Source organism: Phaseolus vulgaris, chromosome 6 (genome assembly GCF_051622355.1).
Source record: "Phaseolus vulgaris cultivar YP4 chromosome 6, ASM5162235v1, whole genome shotgun sequence".
NCBI classification, from domain to species: domain Eukaryota; kingdom Viridiplantae; phylum Streptophyta; class Magnoliopsida; order Fabales; family Fabaceae; genus Phaseolus; species Phaseolus vulgaris.
In genome coordinates, this window is record NC_143503.1 from 11,740,189 (window position 1) to 11,758,464 (window position 18,276).

The following is an 18,276-nucleotide window of genomic DNA, read 5'->3' on the forward strand; positions in this document are numbered from 1 at the left end:
TTTTGTAAAAACATTCTCATCATTGTAACATCATTTTACTTTCAAATTACAAACTAAAATAGAAAAAATTTAAAATGGAAGTTCCTTCTGTACAAAGTTGCCTCAGTTAATCTATGATCTAGCTCAGTCTCCCTAAGGTCCAGCCTGCTAGAGTGATTTACAAACTTGTCTCATCTAACATTATCTTCTATTTGCTTCCTCTAAGATTATCTATCTCAGGTTCTCCATGAAAATGCTTTACAACTGATTGAAGTGAGAGATGATATTTAGGAACTCATCCTCCTTGCATGGAATTGTGAGAGCACCCTTTGGATGATCATATCCAAATTCTTCTCCTGCTTTACTAAGCAATTCTTGAAATGAAGGCTGGTTCAAGTATGATACTGGAATCACACACCGCCTCATTTCATCTCCAACATAAACTGCAATATAGCCCTTTGGTACTTCACCCCCCTTGGAGGCCACTTGGATTGTAGAAACTGATGCTCGTCTAAGAATACCTTTTATGCGGAAACCCATTGTTTTATCTTTCTTCACTCCACAAAGAATATATTGATGTTAGAGGATTTGTGTATGAAAGAAATTTTTAACTTGTATTACTTGAGGAATGCAATCAGTTGTGGTGCTTGAAACCCAAACAAGTACTGCATATATAGTTTCCAAATGCCCTCTGCTAACTCATAAACCTCAATTATTGATCTTTTGATTGTCTACAATGGATTCAACCAAGAGACAAGATCACAAGGTGTTGTCTTAGATATCTCATTCAAGGACTTGGCAATTCAATGGGACTACTTACCCCGCCTTTTTAGATTCTAGCCAACAGATTTACCCCCTTCAAATTAAAATTGAAAGCAATGCTTATTCATGAGTTATGATTCTACAGCTATTTCAATGATCGACATGCTTTAGACATCTCACATGCATCGCCATGTGTACACTAAATTGAATTGGAGGTTAGAAGAGAAGCAATATTGAACGCATGTTCACGGTGCCCTATGAACCACACTCTTTCTGTGTCTGGCAAATTTGAGAACAACCATTTCAACTTCCATAAATGAAATTCCTCTCGCCAAATAAGTGTCAATATCATGGCGCATTAGATTTTTTTTTTCACACATATACTTCTAAGAGTCCTATGGACATTACCACATGCCCTTGTCTAGCAGTTGGCCCATGACTATTATCTCATAATCTTTCACCAATAATTCAAGTACCCTTCTTACATAAGCTTTATCTATATATATATTCACCGTTGCAAGCATTTTAGAACCAACACAAATCATTCACATCCTGAAGCAACAAAATTCATAAGCCTCAGCTCTCAAGCTCTATTCATACCATTTTGTTATCAAGTCTGAGCAAATATACAACACAAGAATGGGCTTTCGTTTACCTAGTATCAGAAGGACATCATTCGCAGCAAACCAAACATCTTCTAAGGGTATGGAGGTGCCAAAGGGTTATCTTGCAGTGTACGTTGGAGAGAAAATGAAGCGATTTGTGATCCCCATATCATACTTGAGCCAACCTTCATTCCAGGACATGTTGAGTGAAGCAGAGGAAGAGTTTGGATATGATCATCCCATGGGTGGTCTTACGATTCCTTGCAGTGAAGATGTCTTCCAAAGCACAACTTCACACTTGAATAGACATTAAGTCTTTTACTATAGAAGTTTGACACAGAATTGAAGAGCCATTTTGTCATAGGCATCTTCTCAATTTGTAAACATAACTCCTTTTTGAGTAATAGGAAAAATGCGATTATAGTGATATTGTTGCTCCTTTTTATTTGTTTGATGACACCGAATTCAACTACTCAAGAGGCCCCTCTGTGTTAACTGTTTTTTGGATTGCAAATATTAACTTCAAGCTGTAGAACCAGGGTTTCTTTCTATAAAACAAAAGCAAGACGTGGTTGTCCTGTTGAATTTCAAGGCATATATAGAACACATGGTTCCTAGCATGGGAAGAACAACAATAGTTTTACTAGAATCAACGTGAAAGATAGTTTATGTTAACAGGTGAGGTGTACGTTGAGTCTTAGGGATTGAGTGCAAGAATAATGGAGGTGAGATAAATTAAGGGTTATCTTTAGAGACCCTTGAATAATACCAGCCTACTTCCATACTCAAAATCCTTTTTTCTCATACCATTTACTGATGGTTTATCTCAATTAATGCTTTTCTTTGGCTTTTGTTTCTTATATAAATTAACTTGTGATCGTTAGTACGCATGAAAAGGCTCAATGTTTCAATCCAATCACCTACCACAATTAATATCATTTCTCTTTCACTACTATACTGATGTTTCTATTATGATCCAAGTAACAACTAATAATAACCTTGATGCGGTGGTTGTGTAAGAAAATGGAAGATTTGATAACCTTAAGAAAATGATATCGTTTTGAAGTCATGGAAAAAGCAAAAGGAGCACTTTTTTAACCGTTGACAAGTACTATTTTGTGTTGAAAGGTCATAACACTAGCATAGGTAAACAATAGTGGTTTTATTATATGTAATTTGATCACTTGTAAATGTATATTTTGATGATTTCAATTGATCACTACATTTCTGTATTTGTCTGGCTGGGTTTGATCATTATGCAGGTTATTTAAATATATGGTTTCTGCACAAAACAGAGTGTATTTTAAAAAAAAAATCACTATTTACAAATGCGGTCATTTACCAAGACCGCATTTGTAAATAGTGAATTCGCATTTTGTAAATGCGGTCTTGGTAAATGACCGCATTTGTAAATAGTGATTTATGAATGCGGTCTTTACCAAGACCGCATTCATAAATCCTAAACCCCAAACCCACTCCCTAATTCAGAATAATATACAAATGCGGTTACCTAAAATGACCGCATTTGTAAATGTGATTTATGAATGCGGTCATAGGACCGCATTTGTAAATTTCAGATTTACGAATGCGTGCTGATCAAATGCGGTTCTATGACCGCATTTGTAAATTGAAAATAGCCGCATTTGTTTTACATATCTGCACTAGTGTAATGAAAACGAGCCATATAAATAACAGAATCTAGTATGTGGTTGAAGCATCACAAACAAGGTTTGATAGCATAAGATGATCGCCATTGCAAGATGTAGGGAAGAATCCTAGTAGAGATATATTCTCTCTATTAAATTTTCAAAACATTCATCCTCATTCTAAATTCCAAAAGTGTATAAATACAAATTTAGTTATAGGTCTTGTTTCATTTGTAAGTAAATAAAATAAAAATACAATCCCTATATTTCAAGAAATGATCATTTCTCGTAGTAGTTAAGTTGATACTTTCTAACGGGTAAAAGGAGACAAATCAGACACATTAAAAGTGCTACTCACGTTGTACTTACTTGGAAGATCAATCTTGTAGGCATTGTCATTAATTTTTTCTAACACTTGAAAATGTCCATCCCTTCTAGATTGGAGCTTGGATTGTCCTTGTTCAAGGAACTTTTCTTTCCTCATGTGAACCCAAACCCAATCTCTAGGCTCAAAGATTACTTTCTTTCTTCCTTTGTTAGTTTTTCTAGATAACCTTAAAAAAAATTCAATTTGTGCTTTAACCTTTTCATGTAGCTTTCTCTCATAGTCAGCCTTAGCTTGTGCATCTTTATGTTTTAAAACATACATGTTAGGCATAGGTAACAAGCCTAATGGAGTTAAAGGATTTAATCCATACACAATTTCTAATGGAGAACAATTTGTTGTGCTATGAAGAACCCTATTGTAAGCAAACTCAATATGAGGTAAACATAATTCCCAATTAGCTTTCAATTTTTTTTTCAAAATTGTTCTAAGTAAGGTACCTAAAGTTCTATTCACTACGTCTGTTTGTCCATTTGTTTTTGAATGACAAGTAATCAAAAACAAAATCTTGGTACCTAACTTACTCCATAATGTCCTCCAAAAGTGACTTACATTGGTGCAAAATGGCAAAACATTGACGACTATTTTCAATTTAAAGCGACAGCTATATAGCCACATTTGATGTACACGTAGTCTTAAATCGAAGAGATAAGAAGGCGACTATTTAGCTCGTAAATTCGATTTATAAATGTGGCTATTTACCATAGCCGCATCTATAAATCATATTACGAATGGCGTTTAGGGTTTCCATTCTTTTTCGTTTTTGTTTGGGTTTCTAATCAAAGTTCTCAACTTTGATCTTTTCCGAAGAACAGGTCATTATTTTAGCATTTCTTTTGATCTCTTGGTGCATCCATATTATACCTCTTTACATTCTTAGTATTTCATCCCAATTTGAATCTAACATGTTCTAAATAAAAATAAAAACATTACAAATAATGGATTGATATTGGAAGGCCTGATAACCAAGAACATAAATAAAAGTCCAAAAAAGGAAAATAAAAATTTCCCAATGAAACACAAATACACGACGGAGCAAGGCGACAACAACGACGAGGAAGGCACAATAGAGAGCAAACAAAAACTTTCACAATGAAACAATGACCTTAGCAATGGCATAAGACAAAATACAAGAGAAACGAAAAATATACAAAAATCAATGGTGAACAAGAAGAGAGGAAGACAATGCTTACCAATGGCACGAAGACAATGCAAAGAAGAGAGGAAGAAAAGAGGAAACACAGTTAATGGAGGAAGCACAAAAGAGAAACGAAGCGCAAGTGAAAGGAGCGTGTGAAAACGTAAGTGGCGTGCTTCTGGGTTGGGGTAAAAAAGGTTTCAAGAAGGCGGCTATTTGTAATAGACACATTCTTAAATCAAGCGCTTTGATTTTTTTCTTAAAATTTTTGTTTTTATTTTTTATTTTGTTAGTGTATTTATTTTAGTTTTATCTTTATGTTTTTTTTTTAGTTTTACTGCATTTATTATTATTATTATTATTATTTGTTTAGTTTATTTATTTTATTTAGTTTTTTGTTTGTTTTTTTTTATTTTAGTTTTTATGTTTAGTTTCGTTGTTTTTATTTAGAGTATGCATAGTTTATTTTATTTATTTTAATTAGTTATTTACCATTACAAGTTTCTCTTTTATTTTTGTTTCAGTTTTATTTTGTTTTTAGTTTTATTATTTTCTTTTATTTAATTTTTTTTCATTATTATTTTTATCTTTTTCTTATTATTTATGAATATTAGTTATTATTATTTATAATATAATAATATTATTAATATTAAACGTATAATTAATATGATTAATTTTTCATATTATTAAAACTATTAAGATCATTTATATTATTGATATTATTTATATTGTCAATATTATTAATATTATGAATATTTGTAATATTATTATAATAATTTAAATATTAATATTAATATTATTAATAATATTAATAAAAATATTTATATTAATAATAATATTGAATTTGTTTATGGATATAGTTTTGTGCGTAAAAATTGTGGATAATGTAAAATTTACCTATAGATAGAAATTCGTGGGTAATAATCTGTAGGGAATGTGGAAGTAAATAGTTTTAAATATTATTTGTTCGTTGTCTAATCAGGGTGGAGTAACTACGAGAAGGATGTGGAAGGAAAGGAGAAAGGTAGTTAATGAAGATAATTAGTCTGAATATAAGAGGGGCGGGAGGCATAGTAAAAAGGAATTATGTAAGGGATTTGATCAGCAGGGAACAAGTGGATATGGTGTGTTTACAAGAAACAAAGTGCTCGGAGTTTAGTAGGGAGAAGGTGTGTCTTCTTTGGGGAACCAATGAAATAGAATGGGTGGAAAACAAAGCAACAAATAAAGCAGGGGGTGTGCTTACGATGTGGAGTAATAAGTCGTTCCAGCTTTCCAGTTTCGTAAATGGGAGAAACTTTACTGTATTAGAGGGTTTTTGGAAGAGAGGAAATGGTGCACACATAACCATTGTGAATATTACTGTACTGGCTCTCTAAGGGAAATGAAAGAGATGTGGATTGAGGTTGGTGTTTTCAGACAGGGGCAACTTTCAAAGGCATGGTGTATCATTGGGGATTTTAATTCCATAAGAAGGCAGGAGGAAAGGAAGAGTGTGATGTCGGATTATGACTATTCTAGAGAAATAAAGGGTTTTAATGAGATTATTGAAAGTTCAAAATTGGCGGATATCCCTTTGGTGGGCAGAAAGTTTACTTGGTTCAAACCCAACGGATTGGTGAAGAGCAGAATAGACAGGGTACTAGTTTCTAAAGAATGGTTGGATCTGTGGCCTAACAGCCAACAATTCGTTCTAAGAAGATCGATCTCGAATCATTGTGCAGTTATTCTGAAGGAAGTCTCAGTGGATTTGGGTCTGAAACCGTTTAGGTGCTTGGACGTGTGGCAGAGAGATAGTGGATTTAAAGAGTTCGTGAGATCGAGCTGGGTTTCGTACAAGGTGGTTGGAAGAGGAATTTTTGTGTTCAAAGAAAAGTTGAAAAGATTAAAAGCAGATTTAAAGGTGTGGAACAAAGAAGTCTTCGGGGATGTGAATCAGACCAGTAAGGAAATCCAACAGAGGTTAGATGAGCTAGACTTGCGCGATGACGATGACGGGTTAGATGATTTAGAAAGAGAAGAAAGAAAGTCCCTTTTTGCCAAGCTTTCCGTCTCTAAGTCTAAACAAGAGGCGATTTTGTTTCAGAAAGCAAGACAAAGTTGGATTAAGCAGGGGGATCTTAATACGAAGTACTTCCACTCTTCGGTAAAATGGAGGAGGGCAAGGAATCAATTGCACGGGATTTTCGTCAATATAAAATGGAGTGACAATAAGGAAGAGGTGAAGAATAAGGTAAGTGAGTTTTTTGAAGAAAGGTTTGCTAGGAAAGATGTTTGCCAGGTCATACTGGATAAGGTGGATTTTAATTCCATCTCTGAAGTAGACAATGAGATGCTAGTTGGTGAGGTTTCAGAAGAAGAGGTGAAAGCAGCGATTTGGGGGTGTGATAGTTCAAAGAGTCCCGGCTCGGATGGTTTTAACTTTGGTTTTATAAAATCTTGTTGGGACATTCTAAAAGAGGATGTGGTGTTGGCAGTTAAGGATTTTGCATGTTACGGCAGTTGGCCAAGAGGTTCGAATGCGTCTTTTCTTTGTCTAATTCCAAAAGTAGAAAATCCTCAACAGCTAGGGGAGTTTAGACCTATTTCTTTAGTAGGTTGTCTGTACAAGATCATTTCTAAAGCGTTGTCCTTGCGTTTGAAAAAGGTGATTGGAAAAATTATAGACGCTAGACAGTCGACTTTTCTTGAAGGAAGAGGTTTAATGGACAGTGTGCTAGTTGCGAATGAGGTTTTGGAAGAGTACAAGAGAAAAAGGAAGAGTTATGTGGTCTTCAAAGTCGATTACGAGAAGGCTTACGACTCGGTGAATTTGGATTTTCTGTACTATATGCTAAGGAGGTTGGGTTTTTGTGATCGTTGGTTTCAGTGGATTAAGGGATGTTTAGAGTCAGCTTCGGTTTCTGTCCTTGTAAATGGGAGCCCAACGAGAGAGTTCTTCCCTAGAAGGGGTCTTCGTCAGGGAGATCCGCTAGCTCCTTTTCTATTCCTCATTGTTGCAGAAGGGTTAGTTGGGGTGGCAAGGGTAGCAGAGGAAAAGAAGTTGATCGACAATTTGGAGGTTGGGAAGGATAAAGTAAGGGTAAATATGTTACAATACGCAGATGATACTTTGCTTTTCTGTGAAGCAAACGTCAAAAGCGTGTTTAACATCAAGGCGATTTTGCAATGTTTCCAGCTTTCTTCTGGGTTAAGGGTTAATTTCGGGAAGAGTAGGATTGGAGGGACAGGGTTGGACCAGGTAATGCTCCAGCGGTTCGCATCTATTCTTAACTGCGAGACGATGGTTGTTCCTTTTATATACTTGGGTATGCTTGTCGAAGGGAGTCATAAAAGAGGGGATTTTTGGAATGGGGTGATTGAGAAGGTACATGCTAGATTAAGCAGATGGAAGGGAAGATGTTTGACTATGGCCGAGAGGATTTGTCTGATTAAGTTCGTGCTCTCCTCTATTCCGTTATTCTATATGTCTTTATTTAAATTGCCCTCGGGGGTGGCAGGAAAGCTGATTCGGATGCAAAGAAGCTTCCTCTGGGGGTGGGGTGCAGAAGGAAGGAAGATGGCATGGGCTTCCTGGAGTCAGGTATGTAAGCCTCGCAAGTACGGGAGGTTGGAGGTTGGGGTCGACCGAGAATGGCCTTTGGAAGGAGATCCTTGTGTCTAAATATGGAAGATGGAGAAGTTTGGGAGAGGAAGGAAAAGGTAGGAGGTGTTCTCTCTGGTGGAAAGATTTGAAAGAGGTGGGGTTCTCGGAGGGGTGGGGAAGAAATTTCGCAGACAGTTTCATGTGGAATATAGGGGAAGGGAAGGATATTCTTTTTTGGAAGGATAGGTGGTTGAACGGCGAGTCTTTGAAGAGTTCATTTCCAAGATTGTTTTCTATTAGTTCTTCCAAGAATGCTAAGTTGTCAGAGCTTGGCTCTTGGTCGAACGGAGAGTGGGTCTGGCAGTTATTTTGGAGAAGACTGTTTTTTGAGTGAGAGAAGTCGATGGCGGAGCAGTTGCGTCAGCTTCTGCTTGAAGCTCGAGTTGTTTCGGGAGAGGTGGATGAATGGATTTGGAAGGGAGGGGATTCCCAATCTTTTTCGGTTAATTCTGCCTATAATCTTGTTAGAAAGGATAAAGAGTCAATTTTTCGCCAATTTTTTGTAATCTGTGGAAGAGCAAGGCAGTTCCCTCTGCAGCACTTATTGCTTGGAGGTTGTTGGAAAACAAACTCGCTACCAGGGCAAATTTGAGTAGAAGAGGGGTTTTGGTGGATAGCTCGATGTGTGGTTTGTGTGGGTTGGAGGAAGAGTCTTGTTGCCATTTGTTCTTCGACTGCATTTTTGCTAGGCGGGTTTGGGGTTTGTGTCATAGGTGGCTTGGGGTTTCGGTTGTGTCCCAAATTGAGCCAAAGTGTAACTTTGATCAATTTAGGTTGAGCTGTGCTTCAGAAACGGTTAATAATGTCTGGAACACAATTTGGGTTGGGATAGTAAGCGAATTATGGAAGCACAGGAATAACATTATTTTTAAAAGAGGAGTGGGGGATGCTTTTGAAGTTTTTTCTTTGGTACAAGTAAAGGTCTGACTGTGGGTTTCTATTAACTGTAGGTCAGTCTCGTTTTCCTTTTCTGACTGGTGTTTAGAACCTTTGGTTTGCATGAGGCTAATCACTTGAGTTTGGCTTGTTTTGTAAGTCTGAAGGTTTTAGGTTGGTATGTGTACAAGGGTTGAACCACCCCTGAAACAGTTCCTATTTATTTATTTTTTATTGTCGATAAAAAAAATAAAATCATTAGAGAATGTCAAATTTACTTATAGATTCAAATATGTTATTTCATCTTTTATGATTCTTATTTATTTATCTTTGTACAAGTGTTTTTTTAGTTGTTTCTCTTTAGATAGACCAATGAGTGTACTACTAATATATATCTAACCCTATCCTTTTTAAAGTAGAATAATAAGAAAAATATTTATTTTCATATTCTTTGTCTTACTTTTTTTTTCTCTTTTTGTTAATCTTAGTTCTTATTTTATATTAATTTCCTGTTGTATAATAAAGAAAAGTAAGAACTTCAATTTTTTGCACTTCTCTTAAAAAATTAACTTAATGTTGAAATGCTTGTATGCTTTTCCATAAAATATGAGAGTATGGATTATCAGTATTGTAGCTTGGTGTTGTCACTGAGAATATATATGATTTCCTCCCGTTCCATGTTAAGGCCAACTAAATATTCAGTCTCTAGATGATCTAACCTTTGTATAGTATATTAAGAGAATTTTCAACGCATATATAGAACACCTATCTCCTAGCAAGGGAAGAGCCAGAGTAGTTTTACAAGGACCAATGAGAAATACTAACTTCAAATTATTTAAAGAATAAACAAATCTAGATGTATAGTTATCAATAATTAACATATTTGCTCCATAAGAAAAAGTGTCAAATTATAATGAATTTATTTGCTCATCAAACTTAAACAAAGAACATAAATCCAAGTACAATAGATAAAGTAAATATTAGCAATGATTTTCTGTTTTACAGTAAACTAAGAGTAACAACTTGTTTTCTTTTTCATTTCTCATAAGAAAATTAACTCAACTAGAATAGGGAGCCTAGCACAAATAGAAACCACAATGCTAACACGGCAAACAAATAGGCCATTTTTGTTCCCTGTAGCATACTTGACCCATCTTTCATTCGTATATTTGTTCAGTAAAGCTGAGGAAGAGTTTGGATATGGTAATCCTATGGGTGGTCTTATAATTCCATGCAGCGAAGATATCTTCCTAAATATAACTTCACACTTTAATTTACTATAATCTAACACTGTAGAAGACTGGCAGATTTCTAGTGAGATTTTGTACAATAGGCATCTTCTCTCTTTGTGAAGATCACCCTTGTTAGAAATAATACAAAAAAAAATTCTATAATGCTGTGACAAACTTGTTCCTTTTTGTCTATGTTTCATGACAACGAATTCAACTACTGATGTAGCTCCTGAGTTTTTATTTTATTTTTCTGTTCATAATAGTTACACCCACAATATTCACTTCCTCAGCATGAGAAGGTTGTTTTGCTATAAGAAAAAAGACTTCGGTGTTGTCTTAGAGATGGCTTCAAATGAATAGGAATTTCAATGATGGACATGCTTTTGAGATTATGGCTAACACATTTATCCACTTCAAGTTAAAGACATCAAGAAAGGTCAAACCAAATGCTTGTTCATTGATTATCCTACTATATAGCTCTTTCAATGATGGACATGCTTGGACATCTCATTAATAAATGACAGCTATTGATGTCAATCACGTACCCACTTGTATAAGAGAAGAGAAACCAATGTCTAAACCGTGAGTTTTCTCAAATTTAAATGGAGGTAAGAAGAGAAGTGAAATTCAATACAAGTTCATGCGACACTATATATGAACCATAGTCTTGAAAACTGACATCTGAACTTCCATAAACGAAGCTGGCAGTCCTATCCATGCATAATCAATGTCAACATCATGCCACTACATTTTCATTTTGCCTATACATGTGAGAGTCCTCTTAGACATTACCACATGCCCTTGTCTCTCAGTTGCTCCCATCATTATTATCTCATAATCTTTCACCAATAATTCAAGTACCCTTCTTACATAAGCTCTATCTATATATATTCACGGTTACAAGCATTTTGGAACCAACACAAATCATTCACATCTTGAAGAAACAAAATTCATAAGCCTCAGCTCTCAAGCTCTTTTCATACCATTTTGTTATCAAGTCTGAGCAAATATACAACACAAGAATGGGCTTTCGTTTACCTAGTATCAGAAGGACATCATTCGCAGCAAACCAAACATCTTCTAAGGGTATGGAGGTGCCAAAGGGTTATCTTGCAGTGTACGTTGGAGAGAAAATGAAGCGATTTGTGATCCCCATATCATACTTGAGCCAACCTTCATTCCAGGACATGTTGAGTGAAGCAGAGGAAGAGTTTGGATATGATCATCCCATGGGTGGTCTTACGATTCCTTGCAGTGAAGATGTCTTCCAAAGCACAACTTCACACTTGAATAGGCATTAAGTTTTGTATTATAGAAGTCTGACACAGAATTGAAGAGCCATTTTTTCATAGGCATCTTCTCAATTTGTAAACATAACTCCTTTTTGAGTAATAGGAAAAATTCGATTATAGTAATATTGTTGCTCCTTTTTATTTGTTTGATGACAACGAATTCAACTACTCAAGAGGCCCCTCTGTGTTAACTGTTTTTTGGATTGCAAATATTAACATCAACATGTAGAAGGAGGGTTTCTTGCTATAAAACAATAGCAAGACGTGGCTGTCCTTATGAATTTCAAACAAATGGTTCCTAGCATGGGAAGAACAACAATATTTTTACTAGAACCAACTTGAAAGATTAGTTTATGTGGAGTGAAGTTAAATTTTGGGTTAACTTTGGAAACCCTTGAATAATACCAGCCTACTTCCATATTCAAAACCCTTTTTTCTCATACCATTTATTGATGGCTTATCTCAAGTAATGATTTTGTATGACTTTTTTTTGTTATATAGATTTAGTTCGCAACAAAATGCTCAATGTTTTTATACCAGATACCTATTATTAAATATAATTAGATATTATTAGGTAGTATGAGATATTATAAATATTTTTAGATATTTGATATTTATGTAATGAACTTAGACCATATATTTCTTTTTCTATATAAACATAATTCTATGTGTTTAATATACGTAAGGGATTTACCTTATTCTTTTCTTTATTTTAATATGGTATCTAGAGCATAGGGTTAGGGTTCAATTTTTCTTGGTGAACCAATGTTCATTGGAATTTTCCAGCCATCGCCCCATCGCCTCGCTGGAGCCGCCACCGCCGCCTCGCTGAAGTCGCCACTGGACCCTTGTCGGTGTAGCCGCCGGAATCTCGCTGAAACCTCTATCGGAGTCACTGCCGGAATCTCGCCGAAATCTCCGTCGGAGATGCCATTAGAGCTTTCATCTTTACTATTGACGCCAATTGACTAGTGTCTGGATTTGTCCTTGTCCTTTATGGCTCCTTCTGCTTTCGTGGCCATTGTGGCTTCTTCTGCTGCCGCTGCCACTATGTGATAACTTATGATCCTCGACTTTCCGGTATCTATCTCCACGAATAATTTTATCTTCATTGTGATCAAATTGTTTTTTGAATAGTTTCAAATAAGGTTTTTAAAACCTTTCTTCATTCTTCTGCATTTTATCTTCTCCTACTCTTTCCTTGGCCGATTGTAGCTATTCTCCCTGTACCATCTGCTGGCAGTTCCAACTCTGACAACCCAAACTATAGCAACCACCATAGTTAAATCTCATCTTTCATTTTTCTAAAAATTTCGTATCTCTTATTCTTGTTTTTCTTCTGTTTTTTTAAGTTATTGTCACCTTTTTTTTCTCATTTTTCAGATTTTCTTTTACCATTATTAACTATTATGATTAAAGATTATTGCAGCAAACATTTGTTTGCTGGACTCGAGTCCAACCGTGAATGACATATGGAATTTGGATATTACTAGTGTATACTGCTTATACTTGGTCCACACAACAATACACAAGGATTGGGAGATTAATTTGTGATTGAATGAACATATATCCTTCTTTCAGGTTGCTTTTTAGTAAATCAAAGGCTTGTTGGATTTTGCAATCTATACTAGTAAATATTTCCTCTATGCTAAGTCACAATGTTGGAAATGCATTAACAAGTGCTATCTTTATCCGTTTATTTCACTATAGTTGCTTTCGACTGAAAATTACAAATTTCTGTTTTTTCTATTTTTATTAATGTACTTATGGTTACTTTGTAGATTTACTACTGTAACCATTAGTAATTCTACACCAGAAATATTGCTATACCAAAGATCATGTCTCTGTTGGTATTTTTTTTTATAATTTCTTTATTATATGGGGAGTTCTGTCAGCAGTTCTTATTCTTTGTAGTAACTGAAAACGAGACAGTTCATTCTTGACCTTTCTGGTTCAATTATCTGCTTTCTGACCATGTGTTGCCACAGGGAAGATATGATATTATGAGGAATTACATGCCTAAAGTTGGTTCTCTGGGGCTTGACATGATGTTCAGGACATGCACTGTACAGGTATAGATGCGATGATTTGCAAGCTGGCTTTTAACAAAGCCATCCTAATTTAAATGTGGTGAAAACAGTATCTTTTGACACAATATAAGCTTCTCTGATACTGGATAGTAATATATTTTTGCTTTTAATTTTATAGGTCAATCTGGACTTTAGTTCAGAACCAGACATGATCACTTGACAACTATATTTCCTGAGGTTAGTTTCTGTTGATTTGACATTTTAGTTGATAAAATATTTCTTTTCAATTGATTTGCTTCATTTTCCTAGTTGTGTTATTACAAACCATTTTTCTTTCCACGTCAGGCTGAAGAGGTATTTGAAGATGTGAGGTGCTGATGCAGGGCCTTGGAGAAGGTTATGTGCATTACCAGCACTTTGGGTGAGTGGCCTTTTTACCAGTTATCCATTATGTTTGTAGTCACTTAGCCTTTTACATTTGGAAGTTCATTGTATTACTTGTCCAAAACTCACATAAAAAATGGCTCTTATTTTCTGATTTCCCCTTTGTTATTCTGTACCAGGCTTCAACTATTTACTTATTTCTTTATAGGTGATGCGAAGCATAAGAGACAACATCACAGAGGAAGATTTGTTGAATGAAATAAGTGAGATTATCCGCCTTCCAATGTATGCTGACAGGATAAGAAATGACAGTAAAGCAAATCAGCATGCGAATGTGGCAAGGCAAGGTGATTGGTGGTGGTTAGATCACATCTTTTCATTGGTGGCAGTGCATGACATCTAGTGAAAACAAGATCAAGTGTATCTGCTGATATTTATCTCTGGGGTTTGTATGAAATTGTATTGGCTTTGGCTAATAGGTATCTTGGCTAAAAGTTGCTTATATTGTGTAATTAGTTAGTTGTTGCGGTAAGTGCTGCTGTGCTGAGTTGGTACGGCTCAAATTCCGACCTGAATCCATTTCCTAAGGTTGTCCAGATCAAGAGAGTTAGGTTTAGAATATCAATGTATCACTGGATGAGGTGTGAAGATGCTTAACCTTGCTAAGTATATCTGATGTTAAGGATGATTTGTTCTAATACTATTTTCCTCAACTCAAGTCAGAATCACCACAAACGAATCAACTTTGCTCCATTAGCCGATGCAATTCAGACTCTCTTTTAAATGAGGTATAAACCTGTTGCAGATGGCTTATGTGACTCTGATCATTCTGCATATTTGACTTATTTGCTCAATATGTGTGTGTGGGTGTTTATGTAACCATGCTTTTGGTTGTTAGCACCACATTTGTTATTACAAATTCATCATTTCTCAACGAGGCCTTTTGCAGTTATTTTTGCCTGTAATGAGTGGCTTGGCCATGCTATCCATCTATTTGTTTGCCAATTTAGTTGTTGATCTTTTCCTACATGTGATAACTTGGATACTCCCTGTATTGGATGATGTCTCTTTACCTTGTAGATTGCTAAAGCGGCTCTAGTTCCAGACACAAGTTATATTGCCAAGCCAGCTGTGTCAGTACCATGTAGTTTATACCAATACACTTAGGGTATCCTAGAATATCTCAATATATTGTTGAATCAATTAATTGTGTAATTGCGAAACAATCTTAGGAATTGTTTGCTACATTACCTTATTTCTTCCCTTATAGGCTTAGGCTTTGTAGTAGCAATGCTATGCTATTCCTCTTCAAGAAGAGATTGTAATTTTTGCTTAATCTCCCAAAGTTTCAATACTAACGTTGAAGATATCATCATCAATGCAGGGGGTCTAATTTTCAGTAGCTTTCTTGGACATTAATATTGAAAATATCCCTTGGGGCTGCTAGGGGTCTTGCTTTTCTCCCCAACACAGAAACTAAAGTCATATACCGAGATTTCAAGACTTCTAATATCCTGCTTGATACGGTATGTACTGAAAACTTGGGAATGTCTTGGTATGGTTGAATATGTATATGATGGATTTAGGATTCAATGAATAAGCTAGTTAATTCACGTATGTTTTGCAGAACTACAATGCCAAACCTTCTGATTTTGGGCTGGCCAGAGATGGACCAACTGGTTATAAGAGCCATGTTTCTACAAGGGTCATGGGAACACATGGATATGCAGCACCAGAGTATCTAGCAACAGGTACAATATCTGGTTTCTCAAATTGAGTTCCCTACTTGCTTTTTAGCTTTCCATGCCACAATTTTCCATAAAAATATTATTTTCTTCGTTGATGGACCATATAGATCAAATTCAGGTCATTTTCAATATACCATGGTTTATTGTAAGTAAATCCATATTGTTGAATGCCAAAATCACTCGAAAGATTTTACTAAAACACCATAATACCATCCTTAGTGTCAACCTGTTGTCAGAGTAGGTTAATTCCCAATTAAATGTGGACATCTCGTCCTGCTTCTGCACTGGATTTTCACTCAACCAAGTTCATTCTTGTTTCTTGGACTTTTCCCCAGTTACTTTTACCTCCAGCCTGTGTGAAAGCCATGCACCCTCTTCCCATTGACAAATCATACTAGTCCACTGCCTTTGTGCCATACATTGATTAAATCTCCTGTGTTCCATTCCATCAGTAACTTTAGAATTAGTTGTATGGTATGTTCCCACATTCATTGTGGATTCTGTTAGTGTATTTGGTAATACGCCCTTCCTCCAACCAAAGTATTTGGTAATACGAACTTTTGTAAAATGTTTGGTAAACAAAATACTTGTTGATATGCAGGCCCATCCATACTTCAATACAGTTAGAAATGCAGAAAGTAGTAGAACCCGTACGCACTGAGTTGCTGGTGTTTGTTGAGTTATGGTGTTCGTTCTTGGAATGGGGCCTTCAACAGGTGTCTGAACTGTTATTTCTGGTGGAACTTGCTTTTAGGAGATTTGACCCCTGTTCTGTTGTAAACTCAGTTTCATTAGTTCTTTACCTAATCGTTTTGATTCTGGATTTCAAATTATTTTTTGGGTGGAAAATTCAGTTTTTAAAAAAATTATCTGATTGTGTGCCAAATGTGATGTCTCGATTCAGTTTCAGTGAAATGTGACCGTGTTTTATGTAGAAAGGTTGTGATAGGTTTATTCATTTAAAAATTTCAATTTTATACATTAAGAAACAGGTTTATTCATTTAAAAATTTAATTAGATTGTACTGAAATATTTATACCATTATTTAATTATAAATTATTATGTATAAATCTTTAAAGGTATATTTCATATATTATTTATTTGACAATATTAGTTTTTTACAGTGTTTCAATGAATTACACCTTTTAAATTTACATGCAAATTAAATTATAAATTTTAATGTATTTGAAAGGCAAACAAGTTGTACCGCCCTGGTAGTCGGAAGTGATGACGTGGCACCAAGCCACGGAGTAGGCGTGTGGACAAGGCGCCAGAGTTGCAGAAGGGAAGGAAGTCGGGGGGTTCGTGTAATCGCCAGTTATTAAGTTGGCGTGCTCCGATCTTCAGCATGCCAGGCGATCGCCTAGTTGAAGATGAAGTCGCCAGATGGTAAACCCAGGCGACTAAGTGATTGGAGATCGCCAGAACAAGCACATCGTCGAAGATGAAGGTGGTGCAGATTATGAAGGCGGCCGGCGAGACCACAGGGAAGGTGTACGAGAGCATCCTAACTCGCCCGCTCCAGTAAAGATCGCACTCCCAAAGTTAGCTATGCACTGGGCAGTACCATGCATAAGTAACTTAGCCAAAAAGAGAGTCAGAAGCAGCGCCCAAGTCAAGGAGGCTCCAGATGATGGCACGTGTACGACTGGATGCGAGCCACGTGTCCAGGTCTGTAACTGCCAGGAGAGAGAAAGTAACCAGGTATATAAGAGTTCTCAACGAACTTTTTGAGGTACGCGCGTTCAGAATATACTCTTTACGCTTGCGAGTTTGAGAGCTTACTGTGAGAGAGAATTTGCACGGTTCCTTGAGATTTCTTGAGTGTTCTTGCTCTTAGTATTTGGTGGTTCTGTCACTGACTTGGGCGTTGGAGTGCGATCGGCCGCAGCGGCGCCGCTCTGTTCTTTTGCAGGTTCTTGAGGTGGATCTTGAGGAAGGACGGAGGTTAGAAGCGGTGCACACGTCGATCCTTTGACGAGGTAGGTTCCAGTGTTCTGGTCAACAGGCAGGATCATCAGGCGCCCACCGTGGGGCCGTGTAAAACTTGCTACCATCCACAGCGTGAGTTCTTGGAGGTTTTCGAAGTTTTCTGCGTGGTTGTGTGCTGGAGCAACCATCGTTCGCTGTTTGCTTGAGATTTGTTCGGTGAATTCGCGTTTTATACCGTTCGTTTGGGTTTTTGATCGGTGAAGTGAGGTTTTCCTGCTGTTTACGCGTGATTTGGTCGGTGGAGTTGAGTTCTTTCGCTTGTTTGGTTATCCGCGGGAAGAGCGGTGGTTTCTGGTGGAGTTGCAGGTTCGTTTGAAGGTTTGCGGTGTTCTTGAGTTTTCTCGCGGAGTTTCGCACAGTTTTTTCCGATTGATCGCTGAGTCGATCGTAGCTGAAGTAAGTGTCGTTCGCTGCATTCTGTGATTCGCTGAGTTTCATGAGAAAAATGAGAAGCAATCGTTCAAGTCCAGTTGCGCCCGTTGCTGCTGAAGGCGCCGCTGCCATGACCATGGCACAGATGGCAGAGATGATGCGTTCGTTGCAGGCAACTGTGGAAGCCTC

General features: G+C 36.5%; 3 protein-coding genes and 1 long non-coding RNA gene across 5 annotated transcripts; 3 read left to right on the forward strand and 1 right to left on the reverse strand.

Moving 5' to 3' along the window:
• On the reverse strand, nt 1–1,077 carry LOC150026646 (auxin-induced protein 10A5-like). Its single transcript, XM_090303967.1, has one exon. It carries the CDS (start codon nt 517–519, stop codon nt 238–240), a length of 282 nt encoding a protein of 93 aa, XP_090160093.1. The 5' UTR covers nt 520–1,077; the 3' UTR covers nt 1–237.
• A 185-nt stretch (nt 1,078–1,262) lies between these two features.
• Nucleotides 1,263–1,773, forward strand: LOC137831019 (auxin-induced protein X10A-like). The gene has a single exon (XM_068638503.2). The coding sequence runs from the start codon at nt 1,381–1,383 to the stop codon at nt 1,657–1,659; it is 279 nt and encodes a 92-aa protein (XP_068494604.2). The 5' UTR covers nt 1,263–1,380; the 3' UTR covers nt 1,660–1,773.
• A 9,402-nt stretch (nt 1,774–11,175) lies between these two features.
• On the forward strand, nt 11,176–11,684 carry LOC150026647 (auxin-induced protein X10A-like). Its single transcript, XM_090303266.1, has one exon. The coding sequence runs from the start codon at nt 11,292–11,294 to the stop codon at nt 11,568–11,570; it is 279 nt and encodes a 92-aa protein (XP_090159392.1). The 5' UTR covers nt 11,176–11,291; the 3' UTR covers nt 11,571–11,684.
• Nucleotides 11,685–12,300: 616 nt separating this feature from the next.
• On the forward strand, nt 12,301–16,609 carry LOC150026648 (uncharacterized). 2 transcript variants are annotated; one of them, XR_016521437.1, is made up of 10 exons: nt 12,301–12,641; nt 13,550–13,633; nt 13,770–13,828; nt 13,937–14,012; nt 14,155–14,322; nt 14,492–14,616; nt 14,695–14,763; nt 15,360–15,501; nt 15,603–15,726; nt 16,325–16,609. It is a non-coding gene; the product is annotated as an uncharacterized LOC150026648 (long non-coding RNA). The 2 variants fall into 2 exon arrangements; XR_016521436.1 differs by having other exon boundaries at nt 14,184–14,322.
• The last annotated feature ends 1,667 nt before the right edge of the window (nt 16,610–18,276 follow it).

Bases quoted from the DNA above. Each gene is read 5' to 3' on its own strand.
- LOC150026647 (XM_090303266.1), top strand. From the start codon at position 11,292: ATGGGCTTTCGTTTACCTAGTATCAGAAGGACATCATTCGCAGCAAAC.
- LOC137831019 (XM_068638503.2), top strand. From the start codon at position 1,381: ATGGGCTTTCGTTTACCTAGTATCAGAAGGACATCATTCGCAGCAAAC.
- LOC150026646 (XM_090303967.1), bottom strand. From the start codon at position 519: ATGGGTTTCCGCATAAAAGGTATTCTTAGACGAGCATCAGTTTCTACA.